The 19,974-nt window shown below is 40.3% G+C and overlaps 1 protein-coding gene and 1 long non-coding RNA gene across 2 annotated transcripts in view; one reads left to right on the top strand and one right to left on the bottom strand.

The window, feature by feature from the left end:
- The window catches only part of LOC112912623 (uncharacterized), a 156,843-nt gene that overhangs the window by 110,212 nt on the left and 26,657 nt on the right, over window positions 1-19,974 (bottom strand). The window contains exons 9-12 of the mRNA XM_072722109.1: window positions 7,806-7,920; window positions 7,475-7,648; window positions 5,866-5,972; window positions 1,999-2,069 (exon numbers count right to left, since the gene is read on the bottom strand). Of these exons, the coding sequence (XP_072578210.1) occupies window positions 1,999-2,069; window positions 5,866-5,972; window positions 7,475-7,648; window positions 7,806-7,920 (467 nt within the window). The remainder of the gene's footprint in view (window positions 1-1,998; window positions 2,070-5,865; window positions 5,973-7,474; window positions 7,649-7,805; window positions 7,921-19,974) is intronic.
- On the top strand, window positions 15,800-19,917 carry LOC140593856 (uncharacterized). Its single transcript, XR_011994195.1, has 3 exons — window positions 15,800-15,958; window positions 16,338-16,484; window positions 19,283-19,917. It is a non-coding gene; the product is annotated as an uncharacterized lncRNA (long non-coding RNA).

The following is a 19,974-nucleotide window of genomic DNA, read 5'->3' as shown; positions in this document are numbered from 1 at the left end:
ACGCCTGCAAACTATGGCCACAGGCCAAATCCAACCTGCCCTCTGTTTCTGTAAATAAAGTTTTAATGGAGCACAGTCACATCTATTTCAATACATATTGCTATGGCTACTTTCACACTACAATGGTAGAGTGTGAGACCCCAGGGCCTAAAATATTCACTATCTGGCCCTTTTAAGAAAAGCTTGGTGATCCCCATTTTATGCCATAACCAAAGGGCCCTAATTCAAATCTAATCTGATTACTCTTCTGTTTCAAATTCTCCAATCAATCCCTGCTGGCTCCCTCCCCAACAGCCATTCCATATTCTTTATTCGTGCTGGAGAACCACAGCTTTATTTGGATATTTATTGTCCCAATACACAAAGAATGTGGTCTCACCCCAGCTGCAAAAAGGAGAAATGATTATTCTAAGCTAATCACACTACATGATTTACCAGTGACTGCTTTAGGAACAAGCAAGTCATGTTACCTAGCCTATAAAATGTGAGGGGAAGTTTACTGCAAGCCACTGAGTTTTCTTCCTACATAAAAGAAACATAGAGACAAACACAGTTCTTCTGGTCAGTGGATATTGTCATGTGAAAATATGCCTGATGCTGTTGCTAATTAGCCAAGCAGGAAAGGAGACAGGGACCCCTTGGTGACTCAGTGGTTGAGTGTATCTGCCTTTGGCTGAGGCCCTCATCCCCGACTTCCCGGATCGAGTCCCATGTCGGGCTCCCTGCATGGAGACTGCTTTTCCCTCTGCCTGTATCTCTGCCTCTCTCTGTCTCTCATGAATAAATAAATTAAAATCTTAAAAAAAAACACACAACACAAAGACAGCTCTATTCTATTATGAGCACCTTGAAAGACCAAAACTCTATTTCATCTTTGCTTCCTATAACTTGCAAAACCAAAGCCAACCTAAAGATTTCTGTGATAGAGATCCACACTAAGTTAAAGGTTTCTTCCTACATTTCAGACCATGCAACGCACTAGGTGCCACCTCTGGGGAGCAACAGTAACATCGTTGCTACTGCGAATATTTTTGTGCTTTTATTATAATCTGTTGAGCCCAAGTTGCCCTTTTCGAATATTTATTATGATCATCTTTTGACTAATGGTAACAGAGTATCTTATTCCCAAAAAACTACAGTATTATGCAACGAACAGGAGAGAACATTGTCCTAATGAAGTCAACATATCACATTCTGACTTAAGAGAAGTGAAGTCACGAATAGTGAGATTGCGTTGATGCAACAGCATCTAAAATAACCTGTGCTCCTCAACAGGCTTCTGTAGGATAGGTAATCACCTTAAAAATCAAGCAATCTCATTGGTACTGCTGCACACTAGCTAAGTTTTTGCAGTTCTTATTGTTTGCCATTTGTGTAAAGTACCAGCAAGGTATTGCAGAGTTCCAGTTTTAAGGATAATGAGACAAATCATGCTATAATAAGATTTACTAAATGAAATCCACTTGTAAAAATTAAAATATCCATTTGTATAACCAGTATAACTTTTATAACATGTTTATAGAGGAAACATAAAACATACCAACTTAAATATCTTTTTTTCTTATTTACACAAAAATATCACCTGATATTTTAAGTATCATAACTAATAATGAGGGCACCTGGATGGCTCACTGGTTGAGGTTGTGATCCCAGGGTTCTGGGATTGAGTCCCACATCAGGCTTCCTCATGGAGCCTGCTTCTCCCTCTGCCTCTCTCTCTGTCTCTCTTAGGAATAAAGAAATAAAATCTAAAAAATACTAAGATAACAAATTTCTTTTCAGACAATACTGCCTCACATTTTAAATTACCAAAAATAACTTCTCAAATTCTGAATCCTAGACTATTAAGAAAGAAATTAAGAAACAAATACCCATGCAATTTACACATTGGATTTGTTTTGTTTTGTTTTTTCATTGCTCTTTCATTATCAAAACTGCCTTACTCTGACTTCATCTATGTTAGGACCACCGTAAGTAATTCACTCTAAAAAATCGTACCTAGATCATGATTCTCTGAAGAATTTTCAGGTTTCATTTCTTCTTCATGTTCAGAAATTAGCTGGTCATTGCTACGTATAAGAAAGAGTGACAAACAATGTGACTTTTTTAATACTGATATGAAAAACATTTACCAGATATATCAAATTCTTAAGATTTTTCAAACAATATCAGGGTTAACATCAAAACTTAAATTACCCCATAGGTACTTCAAATTTGTTAGTTCTAAAAACTTTTTTTTATTAAGTATGTAATTATAATTAAAGGAGAAACAAAAGTAAGGTGAACCAGTCATGAGTTGAGGGCATTATAGCTCAGTAAACTAAGAGTTAGCCTGCCATAATGGAAAGTGTCTCAAATCCCAAAGTCCTAGCTCTAAAACCAGCAGCTTTTTGTTCTTGGACCAGCCACTTCTCTTCTGCTCAAAGTCTTCCTCTATAAAACAGGAATCTTACCATCTTATATTACAAGGCCGTTAGGAGGATTTAATGAGGTATTATACCCAAAACGTGGCCTCTCAGGCAAGGTGATGCCCACAACTCTGGGAAGGGCAATATGAGACCTTCCACGACCTAATAAGAAAAGGTCTTCCACAGGATTTAAAGCAGGCTTGGGGGGCAGCCCGGGTTGCTCAGTGGTTTAGCGCTGCCTTCAGCCCAGGACATGATCCTGGAGACCCAGGATCGAGTCCCACGTCGGGCTCCCTGCATGGAGCCTGCTTCTCTGCCTTTCTCTCTCCCCCTCCTCTCTGTGTATTCTCATGAATAAATAAAAATAAAATCTTTTTAAAAAATAAAAAAAAAAATAAAGCAGGCTTCGAGTACAGATGTAGGAACAAAAGGGAAAGTCCAGTCTCTTCCTGTAGCATTATTTGAACTTCTTTAATAGTTTAGAATGGTCCCAACTAAAATCTGCTAGCAGAAAAGACAGACAAAATCCTTGAAGGTTAATTCATCATGAAGGTCTGGGCTAATACATGGTTTCCAAGTAAAGTTTTTGAATGTGAAGGGTAGGGTGTATGGGGCTAAAGCCAGGAGGTCCAGCTGTCGGAACAGCACGCCAGCGGCTTTAGAAGAGCAGCTGAGCATATAAGCATATGTAATAAACAAAAAAAAGGTTTAAGTTTGAATTCTAAGTGTGGATCACCATGAGGACTGAGGAATGCGGATCAGCAAGGGCATCCTATTAGCAAAAGTCAATCATGACTGGACTGCAGAACCAGTTTCAATAGCAATGCTACAGGAACAGAATCAAAGGAAACCACAGAATGATGAGCATGTCCCTTTTTCCATCCAAATGGCTTATAAAAGAGGACTGCCTCTCTGGTCTTAGGGAAATCCTTAGGTTCTTGGAAAATTCAAGGGGGAAAGTATAGGTGATAACCCACAAGGAAGAGTATAGAGTTTTCTGTGAAACTGAACATCTTAGGACACAAGTAACTAGTTAGTAAAAACAGACGTTGAGGTGCCTGGGTAGTTCAGTCAGTTAAGCATCTGCCTTTGGCTCAGGTCATGGTCTCAGGATCCAGCCCTGTGTTGGGCTCCCAGCTCAGCAGAGTGTCGGATTCCCCTTCTCCCTTCACCCCTCCTCCTCACTTGTGCTCACTCTCTCTCAAATAATAAATAAATAAATAAATAAATAAATAAATAAATAAATAATAAAATCTTTAAAGAAGCACCCAGATATAACATTATGTGAACCCCATGCTGAAGGGTTATAGTTGGAATGAAACAGATACAGTTAGGATCCCTAAGGATAAAGGTCTCAAGAGAACTGACATAAAGAATCGTGCACCCATTGCTACTTCTAACTAGTCTAGCCTTTTGCTTGGTTTCTGGGTGATGATAGGCTCTAACTCACTGCCATCCCAAAGTGCCTGAATCAAATTATACCTTCTCAGCTGTTACATAGGAAGTAACACTATTTTACTGCATTTTAAACCTCAGTTGAGAAATAACTAGCATGTTTTATTTTCACGTTTTGAAAAAGATTTTATTTATTCATGAGAGACACACACACACACAAAGAGAGGAGGCAAAGACAACAGCAGAGGGAGAACCAGACTCCTCACAGGGAGCCAGATGTGGGACTCGATCCCCAGACCCTGGGATCATGCCCTGTGCCCAAGGCAGACGCTCAACCGCTGAGCCACCCAGGTATCCCAGTAATAACTAGCATTTTAATGTAAACTCTTACATATTAATACTATTAATAATAGCATATTCTTCTGCAGTCCATCCATATACATCTTAGGAAAACCTTCCTAAAGAGAAGGCTGACTATATTTCATGGTTCATCTTTTACAGCATATTTTACAGCAAGCATAAGGGCTATTCTAAAATAACAGAGAGATAACTTCATCCTTAAGAACTCAAGAGTATTTACCCACCTAATCTGATATACTTCATCAAGGTTATATCTCACATGTTGCTACAGAATTGACCACTAACATGTCCAAGTGTTCTTCTTTGTAAATTTACCCTATGGCTAAAATGAAGGGACTAAAAAGAAGCCACGGTTCCACTTGGGTATTATCGTAGAAGTTGCTAATGTAAAACCCTCTGATGAGCAAGAAACTATGCTGAGGTCACTGATCTGAATAGGTGAAGGGGTTTCTTTAAAAAAAAATTCCCCATTCTGCGACGTCTGGGTGGCAGAGTGGTTGAGCGTCTGCCTTTGGCTCAGGGCGTGATCCTGGAGCTCCAGATCCTGCTTCTCCCTCTGCCTGTGTGTCTGCCTCTCTCTGTGTGTCTCTCATGAATAAATAAATAAAATCATTTTAAAAATTCCCCATTTTTACTTAAACTGGTACAGTGTACCTCCAAGCCACCTGGAAGCCAGGTCGGAATAAAAGCTATCTATAGGCTTAAAACAGTAATATTCACACTAATGAAAAGAAAACAGTCATAGTTGCAATTAAGGATGCTAAGTTAAGCATGTGGTAGGCACTAAATTACATTATACATACACACACACACATTTTATATATATATATATATGTATGTATATACACACATATTTATTTACACACAACCACCCTTGAAGGATATATTATTATCCTCCTTTTCATATCAGGAAAGGTATCTGGTGATGCTAAGTAATGTTTCCAAGGTCACATACCCTGCAAGGAGGCAGGCTAAGAATTAAACCTAGACTTCTGTGAAGCTAAAGTCCGTATCTTTTCTCTTTATCACTCACCTATGATTTCTCCTCATTAAAGGAAGAGTCTATTTACCTAAGTTTCTCTTTCATCCCTCAATCCATTCCAATTAAAAATGAAAATGATAAAACATACTGGACATGAAAAAGAATAAAAACTGATGAACCCAGAGTATCTGGTAATGGTAATTAGCCACTTTGGGATCATCTAACAACATCAGTATTCTTCAACAAAAAGTAATAAAGCAAAGAGTCATCCAAAAAAAAAAAAAAAAAAACAATTCCTACTTATGCTTATTATGCATCTTTTAAAGAAAAGTATGAAATAGAATCTTAAAAAATATTAATAAAAGAGTTCAGATATCCAGAATTGTGTCTTAAAGTAAACTACAAGTTAGGAGTCCCCATTATAAAACTAATAATATTAATATGAAACCCTTTTGGCTAATATAAAATCCTATGGCAAAAAAACTATTGCAAATGACATCAATCAATATTACAAAGAAATATGAATACTGCTATACACTGTTCATGTTGGCCTGTCAGAATAATTGCTTTCTACCTAAGAGATGACATCCTGACATTTTTCACTATATGACTATAACTTAATCCTCATAATAAGATAAAGTTTATGACACGAGAAATTGTAACCACTCGAGACAAAATACTAAGGTTTAAAAAATAAAACAAAACAAAAAAATACTGTACCTTTTAACCTCGTACCCTGCAGGTAGACTTGCTCCTTTTCCTACTAAAAAGTTCACCATTTGCTCTTTGTTTTCATTTAGAGCAACTAAAACTGGTGTGAGGTCATCCTGTAAAAGTGCAAAAAAAAAAAAAAAACTTATAATTTATAAAATTACATATTTGCATGCTAAATTTTAAAATTACTATACATTCCTCTAAATTTAAAACATATACTGTAGAAAGTAAATAAAATTAGCCCCTTCCTTCTCACGCCTCTGTGTTTTTACCACCTGCTCCTTCTTTTTAAAAGACTGCTTTCTCAGGGAGCCTGGGTGGCTCAGTTGGTCAAGCATCTGCCTTCAGCTCATGAGCTCAGGTCATGATCCCAGGGTCTCAGGATGGAGCCCTACCTTGAACTCCCTCTGCAGCAAGGAGTCAGCTTCTCCCTCTCCCTCTGCCCCTCCCCTCCACTCGTGCTCTCTCTCCTGCTTGCTCGCTGCCTCTCTCAAAAACATAAAATCTTTTTAAAAAGTAAAAAAAAAAAAAATAGACCTCCGCTACCTCTTCAACAGATTACCTGCAGTCATTCTACAAACTCGCTTCAAACATTGTCTGGCTCCAAGAATCTGCTTCTCTCACAATATATACCATGGTATACACTATTCCACACCATCTAAGACCCATGCATCAGGCTACCTGGCTCAGTGGGAAGGCCTGTTCTTCCCATCCCTCTGCCTTTAAGCCCAAATTGCATTTGCTCTCTCTCATACTCTCTTTTTCTCAAATAAATGAAATACTCAAAAATACAAAGTATCATTATTTAAAGTGAAAACTTAGACAATTATTTCAAAATATTTTCATTCAGGAAATGCTTGAGCTTCCAAATATGAAAAATCAACCCTAACTTTGGCACACAACAGCGTTTCTGCAAGGGCAGCCACTGAAGGTAATGCACGTCAAAGAAAGAGCAGGGAGACTGGCAAATGTGGTCATAACCAGCTCCCCATGGACACCCACCACCCCACTGAGGAACTACATAGGCTGAGCAGGAGCTACTCTCCGGAATGGGGGACCTCACCATGGTACATGGCTGGCAGAGTGGCTACCAGCACAAGTAGATGCCCCTGTAAGATGTAATGACCTGATCCCCCCTTGCTTCTGAACCTTAGGGCCTAAAACGCCCATGGCCTATTATAACCTGCTGCTTTATCCTCCCATTTACACTCACCCAAGCTACTCCTCTGGGTCATGGTCTCCTATTCATTCCCAGAAGCATCCATTTCCTAAGACCCTGCACAGCACTCACCCTCCATCATCACCACACTCCCCTTTAGGCCTTCAATCCTTTGTGGGCTCTGAGCGCACCATCTACTTCCAGGCACTAATACAACAATATTATTACTGGGGAGGAAGGGGGCCTGGGAGATGGATCTTAGATTTTACATACTCATTACTTTTCTCTAGCCCTCCCCCTGCCTTGGTTTTGGAGTTATTTCCATGATGACAGGACCTGATGTATAAAATTCAGGGTCTCTGTGTGTGTATGTATGAATGACAATACATAATAAAATCTTTTGCAGATAGATACATATCTAATGTCAAACACATTGTAAAAAAAGTTGATCTGTACCTTGTTTTTGGCCTCTATATCTGCTTTGTGTAAAAGCAGCTCCTCTGCTATTGAGAAATTCTCCTCGAACACCGCATAATGAAGAGCAGTATTGCCCTTGTCGTCCGTAATATTTGGATCAGCACCCTGTCCCAGCAAAATAGTTGCACATTCCTCTTGTTGGGATTCTATAGCCTGTAAGCATTACACCAAGAAACAGAATGTAAATACTGGGAATTTGAAGGAAACATGCCAGAGGCTTCACCAAAGAGTTATGTTTAAATGCAACAAATGTTCATTCCAAGTACTTCAATCCAATCGATCTAAGGCAGACATAGCTATGACCACGCACCTTCATTAGAGCTGTCCTGTTTTCTTCATCACGGAGGTCGAGCTCGCATTTCAAATACATGAGGAGACGCACAATATATACATGGCCATGGGCACAGGCCAAGTGGAGAGCAGACCTATGAAAGTGAAAGGAATTGTCAGGAAATTACACTGTACTATTTCCAAACACGAAATTAATTCATATAATTGTAAATTTTAAGGAGCCATGTTTTTCTCATGACTCCAAAACAAAGAATTATTATTCGTTTAAAGAAAGTACAATATTTATTAGTGATTATTCACCACTCTATTAAAAGAGCAGCCTATCTGTTTAGGAAGAGCATGACCTCAGGAGGCAGCTCAAGCGGAGTATGATTCCTATTTGCACTCTGTCACATAATTGCTACCTCTTATAATTATCGCAATTTCCTCATCCACAAAATGAGCATAAAAATAGTCATCTCGGGTCACCTGTCTGGCTCACTCTGAAGAGCATGGGACTCGATCTCGGGAGCCAGGGGTTCGAGGCCCCCTGTTGGTTATAGAGGTTACCAAACAATAGTAATGATAAATAAAATAAAAGGTAGTTATCTCACAAGACCTCTTGTCGTGATCCGTAAATGAGGATCCATGCAAAGTGTTTAGAATACTAGTTCCTAGCACAAGTATTATTATAACTATTACTACAACTTACAAAGACCCACTACAATTAGGTAAAATGATCCAATTATGCCTACTTTGCAGCCACGTTTAAGGATGAGCAAGAATACTCTATTTCAATGATTCTAAGATGCTCATTTTTGTCACCTTTTAATATGCCTGACATTGGAATCCAATTTCTAATTCAACGTGTCTTAAAACTATAGCTGGCATGATTTTTAAAAATTTCTTCTTGGTACATAAATAGTGGGGCATCATACAATCTACGGTGCCTTAAATGAAATAATGACATATACAACAGGTCTGTTGCACTTCTAGTCATATGCTTGGAATTACACTTCAAGAACTAAAGTAATTTTCAGTAGTTGAAAGCATTACCGGTCAAAGAGACTAAAATAACAAAAGAATATTTTTAAGTAATTCTTACTTCGGTTTTCAACGAAGTTTAAGCCAAAAGAAACTCAGGATTCAAATAAACGGGGACAGCTCATTTTATTTTTCGGGGGGGCGGGGGGCGGCGGTGGGGAAGCTCATCTTATTACGCATTTTAATTAATAGAAAATGTTTAGATTCATAGAAATCAAGTATTTCCAATTACCAATATTAGTATTTAATATTATTGAAACGTCAAAAGGGCAGGTAAAGGTAATCTTTTACAATTTCCGATCTTCAGAAATGTTCTCCTTTGACAGGAAGTTCCAAGGAAAAGCTTCACGTGAGATTAAGTCCTAATACTTCCATTTAAAATTTCTCACCTTAGGGGCACCCGGGTGGCTCAGTTGATTGAGTGTCCAACTTTTGGTTTTGGCTCAGGATGATCTCAAGGTCGTAAGATGGAGCCCCACATTAGGCTCCATGCTCAGGGTGGAGTTTGCTTGGGTTCCTCTCTCTCCCTCTGTCCCTCCAATCTCCCATGACCCTCTCCCTCCTTTTAAAATAAATACATCTTTTAACATTTACAAAATAAAATAAAATTTCTCATCTTAGGATTGCCTGGCTGGCTCAGTCAGTAGAGCATGTGTCCTTAAACGTCGAGCCCCACGTTGGGTAGAGAGATTACTTAAAAATGAAAGCATTAAAAACTAAATGCATAAGATTTCTCATCTTGCTCATACAGGACAACATGAAGTCTTTTTAAGATTGAAAAGATCCTGAGTAGACTATGTCTGCTACATATCCTGTGTTCAGGTTCTGTTTGGGAAATAAATGGACTAAAGAATAAATACATTTGGAGAGTTCAATAGTATTTTTTTATCTATTAATATATATACTATATTTAATATATCTACTTAAAGATATGTTAGATTTTTTATCTATTAATATATATACTATATTTAATATATCTATTTAAAGAGATATTAGATTTATCTATTTCTTTGAGAAAGAGAGAATGCATTAGTGTGGTGAAGGGCAGACAGAGAGGGAGACAATCTCAAGCAGCCTCCCCATTGAACATGGAGCCCGACAGGGGGCTCAACCCCACAATCCTAAGATCATGACCAGAGCCAAAATCAAGAGTCTGATGCTCAACAAACAGCCACCAAGACACCAGGAAAGTTCAGTACTTTTAAAGAAAACTTTTGTAAAGTAAACTAATACTTTTGAAATAGCAATAAAAATTTATATTTGCTACTTTTTTTTCAGAAGAGGGAAACAAAAATTCTATAAGCTATCGCAGTATCATTTGTATTTTTTATTTTCATAAGGATTTAACTAAAACAAGATTATTGTTAATCATTTACTTATTACACGTTATAAAGCCGCACATAACAAAATCATACGTATATATTTAATGTATGCATAATAAAATCTACAATACAGATAAAAATATTCTCCTTACTTCTGAAGAGGCTAAATAAAGGTTGTCAGAAAATACCAATCCTCGCCCATCAAATTTTTTTAAATAGAAAGAGGGGCACCTGGGTGACTCAGTCAGTTAGGCATCTGCCTTTGGCTCAAGTCATGAACCTCAGGGGTCCTGGGATCGAGTCCTACGTCATCAGGCTCCCTGCTCCACGGGGTTTCTGCTTGTCCCCCTGCCCCTCCCTGCTGCTTGTGTGCCTGATTTCTCCCTCTCAAATAAATCAGTGAAACCTCTTAAAAGTAAATAAATAGAAATTCTTTTTGTCTCTACAACAAGATTCATATTCTTGCTGTTCTCCTGGATTACTTCATTGATAATAAACCTTTGTTGGAATTTTTATATACCTTTTCCTGTAGAAATCAGAGACTTCTTTTTTAAGAAACAAGAAAACTAGTTTTATATTTTGCACATCTTTTTGGCTAACACTAAACCATTGTCTGTCTGCTTATGTGTTTGTATCATCAAACCAATTGTTTCCCCTCATTTAACGATCCACTAAAGTACAGCTTTGCATGTTAATGTGTATCAATTATCTTTGCCACATTCAGTGGTCCCACAGTAGTCCAGCCTATGGATACACTGCTTATAATTTATACAGGCCATTAGATGAGTTCTTAATACGTTGCTATTGTAAATAGTGCTGAGAAAAGCATATTGTATATTGTTTATCTTTAATTATTTACTAAAGATATTTTACATCAATAAAATTCATGGGTAAAAGGAATACATATTTTTCAATTGGGACTTAACCACCGAACTATCCGAAAAGTCAAAAACAACTTTAACCAGGAGTATAAGTACCATCATTCTTTATCTTCACAAAGCTTGCAGATGGAAAATGGGATTTTATTCCTTTTTTATTTTGGATTTTTTTTTATTTATTTGACAGAGAGAGAGAGCACCAGCAGAGGGGAGGGGCCGAGGGAAAAGCAGACTCCCCACTGACTAGGGAGCCTCACCAGGGGCTGAATCCCAGGACCCAGAGATCATAACCCTGAGAGGAAGTCGGAAGCAGCCAACTGACTGAGCCACCCAGAGGCTCCCCTATTTCATTCCTTTAATACCTTCCCTGTAAAACAAAGACATGTGTTTTTATCTGATACACATATGTGGTAAATATTTTGCAAGGAAATTCTTTTATTATATTAATATTATTTTCTGATATACAGAGAGTTTTAATTTTTTATGTGGCTGAATCAACCTCCAGAACTCTTGCATTTATTTATTTATTTATTTATTTATTTATTTATTTATTTATTTATTTATAAGATTTTCTTTATTTGTGAGAGACACAGGGGGAGAGAGGGAGGCAGAGACACAGGCAGAGGGAGAAGCAGGTTCCATATAGGGAGCCCAATGTGGGACTCGATCCTGGGTTCTCCAGGATCAGGCCCTGGGCTGAAGGCGGCGCTATACCCCTGAGCCACCTGGGCTGCCCAAACTCTTGCTTTTAAAGTCATTCTTAGAATGGCCTTTGTCAACATAAAAAAATGGGCACAGAAGCATTCGTGTTTTCTTCTTTTGTACTGTATTTTGCAGATTTAACATTTTTAATCTGTATTCCATCTGGAACTTATTTTTATGAGATAAAATTCTAGCTAGTTTTCTCCAAATAGCAGATATGTCATCAACATTATGAATGATTCACCTTTTCCTTCTAATATGAAATGTCACCAGCATCAAGGTATAAAGTCTTAACATACACTTAGGTGTTTGGCATTTTCTTACGTGTTCCATTCATTTATCCGTCTTTCAGCTGTTAGTCAACGAATAATTTGCGGAAATTTAAGGTACAATTTAATAACTAGAAGGAATTCTATAAAAAAAATTTTTTTAAGTTTTTATTCTAGTTCCAGTTTGTTAACATACAGCATTGTATTAGGTGCAGGTGTACAATATAGTGAGTGATTGCAAAATTTTTCTTAATTTTATCACAATGAAAAGCACAGAGACCGCACACATAAGCTCAAAATTTCTAAAACCGCAACGTTTCTATTGCGTTGTGGAATACTGATAAACACGGGAAGAGTACACATTTTCAGAAAAATGAGGCTTCCTATTCACAGACAGACAGAACCATCTTCCCAATTCCAAATCTCCTTCCAAGGTCCCTCAGTAAATGACATAGGTACAAACTCTACACAGAAGTCAGATACTGCCCTGTATCCAAAGTAATTCTGGGATTTCCTTCTCTCAGCATGCACTCTTTAATAACACTGGCACAAGATGTCCATTAAAAATAAAATACCATATACACTTAATTTCATTTCTGTTTTTCTTTTAAGATTTTATTTATTCATGAGAGACAGACAGAGAGAGAGGCAGAGACATAGGCAGAGGGACATACAGGCTCCCTGCTAGGAACCCGACTGGGGCTCCCAGGACCCAGGATCACGACCTGAACCAAAGGCACATGCTCACCCACTCAGCCACCCAGGCGTCCCCTTAACTTCGTTTCTACTACTATTGAAAGTCCATTAAATCACGTCAAAACTGTCTGTAAAGTGCTCCCTACGGAGAATTATGAACGGGTCCAAAGGCAGCTGAAGGCATTTTGTTGCTCAGTGGGCCGGAGTAGACCCCAGGTAAGGTTCCACCACCTAGTGCTGCGGGGCCACCAGAAGATGGCCAAGGGCCCTGGCGGTCGCCCAGGCTCAGCTCTCCAGACTCAGGCCAGCAAGGTGAGCGCCTCTCCCAGTCCGCCCTGCCTCCTCCCCGCCGCTGCAAAGTCCCTATCACCTGTTCATCTGGTCTCTATCATTCAAGTCATTTATCCCCAGCAACAGAATCTGCTGCACTTTCGCTGCGTTGCCCCCGCTGGCAGCTTTGTGGATCTTTCTGAGACCTCTGTCTGGGATGTGGTACCCAGGGCTCGGCGGGCGAGTTTGGTACCATTCAGACGCCGGAGCCGGCCCTCCGCGGGCTGATCTTGAAGCCCAAGGGCAGCTCGCCCCTCTTACCCCCGAAGCTAAACACTGTCTTCATCGCAAAGCTTTCCGGCTTCACAGACACAGGTTTTCGCCGCCTCTAGGGCTCAACACTTAGTGCTGGAGATAAGCCAAGCCGGCCTCGCGGCAACCTCCCAACAACAAAGTGCCTGGGTTCAAAATCTCTCTCTGCAGAACAAATGTAACCCAGCAATGCAGCTAAACACAAATGCGCCTGTGCACCTCAGAAACTGGCGTCACTCGCCTGCTCACAAGGAGCCCATGGCCAAGAGTGCCCAAAGCGCATGTCCCAGGAGGCCCAAGCCTCTCAAATCTCCGCGATCCCCTTGACCTGGGCTGGCTTCCCCTCAAACGTTGCCGGGACGGCTGAGCATTACGGGACATTTGCAAAAGACTCTGGGGTGTGGAAAAGTAGTCTTCCGGGCCCCTGAGTGGCTCAGTGGTTGAGCATCTGCTTTCCATCAAGTCCTGATCCTGGATTTTGGGATCCAGTCCCACACGAGACTCCCCGCAGGGAGCCTGCTTCTCCCTCTTCCTGAGTTTCTCATGAATAAATAAATGAAATCTTAAGAAAAAAATAAAAGTAGTATTTATATACGACTAGGGCTAGAGTACATGAAAGCATGTTCCCCCAGAATACTTCCCTAACGAATGCTCTCCCTCAGTTTATTCCTCTTCCACATCCCTAGGGACTCCTGTCAGTCTCCATGGAATGGAGCAGATGCAGCCAACAGAAAACTGTTCTCATGGGCAGACTTGGCAATGGGTATCATCAAGTGCAAGCTCACAAGGGGAGAACAATTCATATTCCCTAGATGAAATGAAAACGCATTTCTGCATGCCTCCTAATCCTCCGATTTGGCCCAGCCTTACGTTTATATTTTCTTTGTTTTTATTTTTTGCTGTTATTCCCCAATTTAATCTTTAATCAATCCAAGATTTAGTTTGCAGTGTGGTACAACATTTAAGATTTTTTTTTTTTCTGAGAGAGAGAGAGAGAGACGGAGGAATATGAGCTGAAATCAACAAACACAAAAAATAAAAATAAACAGAGGCTTAACCAACCGAGCCACACACAGGCGCCCCAACACTTAAGAACTGTTTAAAAAAATAGTTATTTGCTTCTGCTAAACAATCCATCTTTTCTCAGCTAGCTTAAAATGCCACTTTATCATACATTCTGTTATGTTTTTCTGTTTCTGGGTTTTACACTGGATTCAACAGACCTTGTATCAGTACTCTAGCATTTTAACTTCTTTATACATATGTTTTAATATCCAATACAGGTCCATAGTTCCCCTTCTTAATCTTCTCTTTCAATATTCTCTTGGCAATATTTACCTCTACGTTACTTGAGATGAATTTTTAATCACTATGCTAAATTTAAAGATATCATGGAGAGAATTTCTAATTAGGTTAAGAGAATTAATGTTAACAGAATCAATCTCCTTGAATCAGTGTATTTAGATGCACATTATGCCTTTGCGCTTCAGTCTTATTTGACATCCCTCCTTAGCTTCCCAGGAGGTTTTTTTCCCCTTATGTAAATCCTGCATACACCTCGTGATGTGTTTATACCCTGGCTTTTTCTTTTTTCTTTCTTTTTTTTTTTTTTTTAGACTTTTATTTGCATTTTTATTTTTTTTTCCAGTGATTTTGGTATCTTTATTTATTTTTTTTAATGAAAAAAAATTTTGTCTTTTTTCTAATGAAATATTTTCCCATTATAACTTGTAAGTGGTCACTCTTTTGATATCTGTGTATTTATTTGGAAATGAGAGTAAAACACTTTTTAAACTGCATGTTTGTTAACAAAAGTTTGCAGTTTCTCGTAGGTACTCAGGGAAGGCTCGAATTGGATGGGAAAGATTTCACCAGAAAGATCTAAATCAAAGAATGATATGATGCGGTTGAAAAAAAAATCAAGTAAAATACAAACAGGACAGTCTGTTCATATTTATGTGTATGTGACACACACACACACACACACAGACCCCGAGGCTGTATACGAATGTCTACAGAAACTTCTTTTAATGTGGTGGTAATTGATCCATTAATTAATTACAACTGGACTACACGAGATATTGTGGGTGAGGCAGATAAAAAAAAGCAGGAGCAAACCCATGACAACCGCTAATACAAAACTAGCTACCCCCAAACTCACTGACCAGATTCCTATTACATTTGTTAATGATTTTAAGGATTAACCAAAGTAGGAGCCCCTGACTGGCTCAGTTGATAGAATATGCAACTCTTGGTCTTGGGGTTGTGAGTTTAGGCCTATGTTGGGACTATAGCCTGCTTAGAAAAGGGAAGGAGTGGGGGCTTAGTCAGGCATCTGCCTTCAGCTCAGATCTCGATCTGAGGGTCCTGGCATCAAGCCCCATATCAGGCTACCTGGTCAGTGGGGAACCTGCCTCTCCCTCTACCTTTGTTGCTCCTTATCCTAGGTTTTTCTCTGTCAAATAGATCAACAAAATCTGAAAAAGAAAAGAAAAAGAAGAGAAGAGAAGAGAAGAGAAGAGAAGAGAAGAGAAAGAAAAGAAAAGAAAAGAAAAGAAAAGAAAAGAAAAGAAAAAAGAAAAGAAAAAAGAAAAATTGACCAACAAAACCTAACAGAAACCACTGTTGCACAAGATGCACCAGCAAAATTGGGAAGTTTGGTGTCTATTTTTACAGCAAGACAAATGCATAGATAGAAGGGTAGGCACTTATTTCAGAGGCCATTTAATGCCATTTTGTGTGTGTAGGTTGCATGATTTGACAAGAAGTTGTTTGGAATGAGCAACCTAGAAACTAAGGGGGTCTGCATCTTCAGAAATTGCTGCTGGAATGACCCACAGAACTCTGGAGACCACTAGGGTCCCTTCTGAGAGAGTGGCTAGTTCCAGGGCAGATCTGTTCATTGGTGGAAGAGCAATGAACAAAAACAAAGGGCCAACAACAACAAGAAACCATTTCTTGGCCCTATTCAGCTTAGCTAGACCAAAAGGTTTTGGTGCATGTGAATGATTGCAACTATGAGCATCAAGCATTTGTCTCTTACAGGTGCCAGCTAGAAAATTATCTTTTGTCCCCTTAGAATTCCCCAGGGTGACTTATGAGACCAGTAGAGGCTCTCTGTAGTGACAACTGAAGAGAAGACTGACATTTCCTAACGCAACCTGCGATGAGAGGCAACGGCATTACCAGGCTATAAGGAGATAGGAACTCCACACCAGGACTCCAGGTAAGTTAAAGAATTTGGCTGACTGTAGTGTTTTCCTACAGATCAGAGATACTCAAAGAGTATATGGTAGTCCAACTCTGAGCTTCTTTGTTCCTTGGTCAAATGCTATGTGGATCCCCCAAAGACTTTCTCACAATCATCTGAATCCTGGATTTCCAATTCCCAGACTTCTGTGGAAAACAATTTTGGATCTAGAACAGACACCCTCTAGAAAGTTCCTGATTAGAACTCCCATCCCCATCTGAGTCTCATATATGTCCTGGTTCAACTTTGCTGCATACTCATTTGGCAGTTATACTAATGAAAATAACAAAGTGTTGGGGTAATATGTGTTTTATGATGAAAAACAACTGAGATATGAATGCTTTACCAAATCCCTTAGCTCAGGTTTTCCAATTCTACTTCAGGGCTGTCATGAATGTCTTCTCCTTTTAAGAGTTGCCAAGAAATTCACCACACACTTTCCATAGGGGCACCTGGGTGGCTCAGTCCATTAAAAGGCTTCGTTAAGGGAATACCTCGGTGGCTCAGTGGTTTAGTGCCTGCCTGTGGCACAGGGCGAGATCCTGGAGTCCTGGGATCGAGTCCCACATTAGGCTCCCTGCATGGAGCCTGCTTCTCTCTCTGCCTGTGTCTCTGCTCTCTCTCTTCTCTGTGTCTTTCATGAAGGAATAAATAAAATCTTAAAAAAATAAGGCTTCGTTAGCTCAGGTCAGGACTCAGGGGCCTTGGGGTTGCCCTGCCTCGAGCCCTCTGCTCAGCAGGGAGTCTACTTCTCCCCCTTCCTCTGTCTCCACCCCCATTTGTGTTCTCTCACACTCAAATATATAAAAATCTTTAAAAAACAACCAACAGGGATCCCTGGGTGGCGCAGCGGTTTAGCGCCTGCCTTTGGCACACGGCGCAATCCTGGACACCCAGGATCGAATCCCACGTCGGGCTCCTGGTGCATGGAGCCTGCTTCTCCCTCTGCCTGTGTGTCTGCCTATCTCTCTCTCTCTCTGTGTGTGTGTGTGTGTGTGTGTGACTATCATAAATAAGTAAAAAATAAAAAAACAACAACAACAGTTTTTCATAACTGGTTATTTATTCTTTTGGACATCTCTCCCCTTGCAGTCCACTCTATCTCCTGAGGAAAACTGAAACTATGTCGTAATTAAACCATGATGAGAATTTGAGGGCTCCAGTGTGTTGAGGATGACCTGGGCCAAAGTCTACTGGAGATCCCTGACCTGGGAGAACCACCTCAAAGGGACCCAAAGTTAAATCAGAAACGTGTACTGAAAACCTATATTCTGGCATGGTGGGAATCAGTGAGGGAACAACAAAGATGACACTGCGGTGTTCACAGAGTAGAGGCGAGTTTAATGCCACATTTAAGGTGAGCACAAAGGGCCTATGGAGTCACGTAAAAATAAGGGTAGTGAGTCAGGGATGGATGCACAGGAAGAAGCAATATCAAAGCTAAAACTTAAAGAATGAAAAGGGGTTAGCCAGTGAGAGGGAGAGAAGCACATTCCAAAAACAAGGGATAGTGTATCAGTGGGGGTCCAAACAGGAGACAAACCACTTAGTAATTTGAACAGGGAACGTTTAATATAAAAAATGATGAACTGTAACTGTAGACCAACTATAAAGATGAGAAAAGAAACCCAATACTAAGGTGCAAGATTACCCAAGAAAGATTACCCGAATGGGTAAATCCCAAGGCTGGGATTCAGATCTCACTGAAGGAGATGTCTGAACTACAGTCAGAGTTGCCCGGCCAAAGCTAGTCCATGCTACTCATCATGCAAACAGGAACTATCCTTCAAGGGTGCAGCGAGTCCTGTCTGATAAACGGATGTATACAGAGTGTCAGGGCACAATGAGCCCACGGACCAGCAGAGCAGTGCAAGGCCTCCAGTGTATCATATGCACATGCAGAAGGATGGAACAAACCCCTTAGGGATACAGCAGAGTTAAGACTAAGGACTGGATGCACAGAGCCAGTAGGGTGTCAAGAGCATTTGCTGGGGGCACGGTATCCATTATAGGAAGTTCACTGGCTGGGGCCGGGACTGCATGCTTTGGAGTGCACAGCTGGGAAGAGTACTTCTGATGCTGGTGAAGGGGGGTTGGGGGGGGCAAGGGAGAATAAAGTAGGGGATAGGAAGAAGAGAAGAAGAAGGAAAGGAGGAGGAGAAGGAGAACACAAAGAAGACGAAGATGAAGATGAAAGAAGATGAAGAAAAAGAAGGGAAGCAAACCAGAACATGGGCCAGGGCCAGTTGCTCAATCTCCAGGCAAACAGGAACAACCCTCTGGGACACAAATGAGTTGAGGCTCGTAATTGGATGCACAGAGGAAGTCAGACATACAGGACTCAAACTTCTCTGCCATCCATCGTGCTGCAATCACACCTTCTTTAGCAACTTTGGACCCCCCTCCCCTCCCAAGTTAACTCTTCTGTGGTACTGTCTTCAGACTTCTCTGTCCCATCTTTTCATTACTATCTCATCATCATTTAGTAATTCTTTATATTTACTTCCACGGTTTAAAATACTATGTCATATCCGTCTTCTGATTGGACCCAGACTAATATAGAGGTCAGGGAGTTGCACTCTTCGGATTTGTCTTCTAGAGGATCTACCATAGAGAGCACAGTTGAACTGTAGCTCAAAATGTAGGCACAGCTGCTACATTTTCATATCCACCGTAGCACTCACACCAGGGCCTTGTGTCTCTGCTAGGCTGTGTCCAGCCAATGACTTAGCACAGAAGGAATACTAAAACCAAGTCATTTCTGTCTCCCATAGGACTCCTCTACAGGCAAGCTTCTGATGGGGACTCAAGATCAGAAAACCCCAAGGGCCTGCACTCTGATTCTCCAACAGGGGCTTGCCCTAAGATCCACGGTACAACTTTTCCCCACCACTGACACCACGAATAACATAGGGTCTACTGGATCCTGTGACCAAAGCAGTGGGGACTCCTAAGCACAGCCTGCACCTGCTGCACAATTCATCTGCTCTGAGACCACTGAAGTCTTGCATTCTTCACTTTCACCAAGGTGTATGGATGAAAGGAATACTCAGTGTAGGACAAGGTTTCCCAACCTTGTACCATGGACATGGTGGGTTGTTGTGGAGGCCTCCCTTGGGTATGTTTGCCAGCACTCCTGACATCGACCCACTAGATGCCAGCAACGTCCTCAGTTGTGAGGATCGAAAAGGTCTCCGGACAAATCTATTGTTAGCCGTTCTATAGCTAATAATACTGCATTGCATACTTAAAATTTGCTAAGAGGGTAGATCTTATGTTAAGTGTTCTTAGCAATTAATTAATTAATTAATAAGAGCAGGAAGAAACTTTCGGAGGTGATGGGTAGGACTATGGCTTTAAGGCAGTGATGATTTCACAGAGGTCTACACTTATCCACAAACTCACTGAATTCGATAAAGTATGTACAGCTTTTGACATGTCAAAAAACAGGTCTCCAGACACTGCC

Source organism: Vulpes vulpes, chromosome 9, assembly GCF_048418805.1.
Source record: "Vulpes vulpes isolate BD-2025 chromosome 9, VulVul3, whole genome shotgun sequence".
Lineage (NCBI taxonomy): Eukaryota > Metazoa > Chordata > Mammalia > Carnivora > Canidae > Vulpes > Vulpes vulpes.
This window is presented reverse-complemented; position numbering and strand designations above follow the sequence as displayed.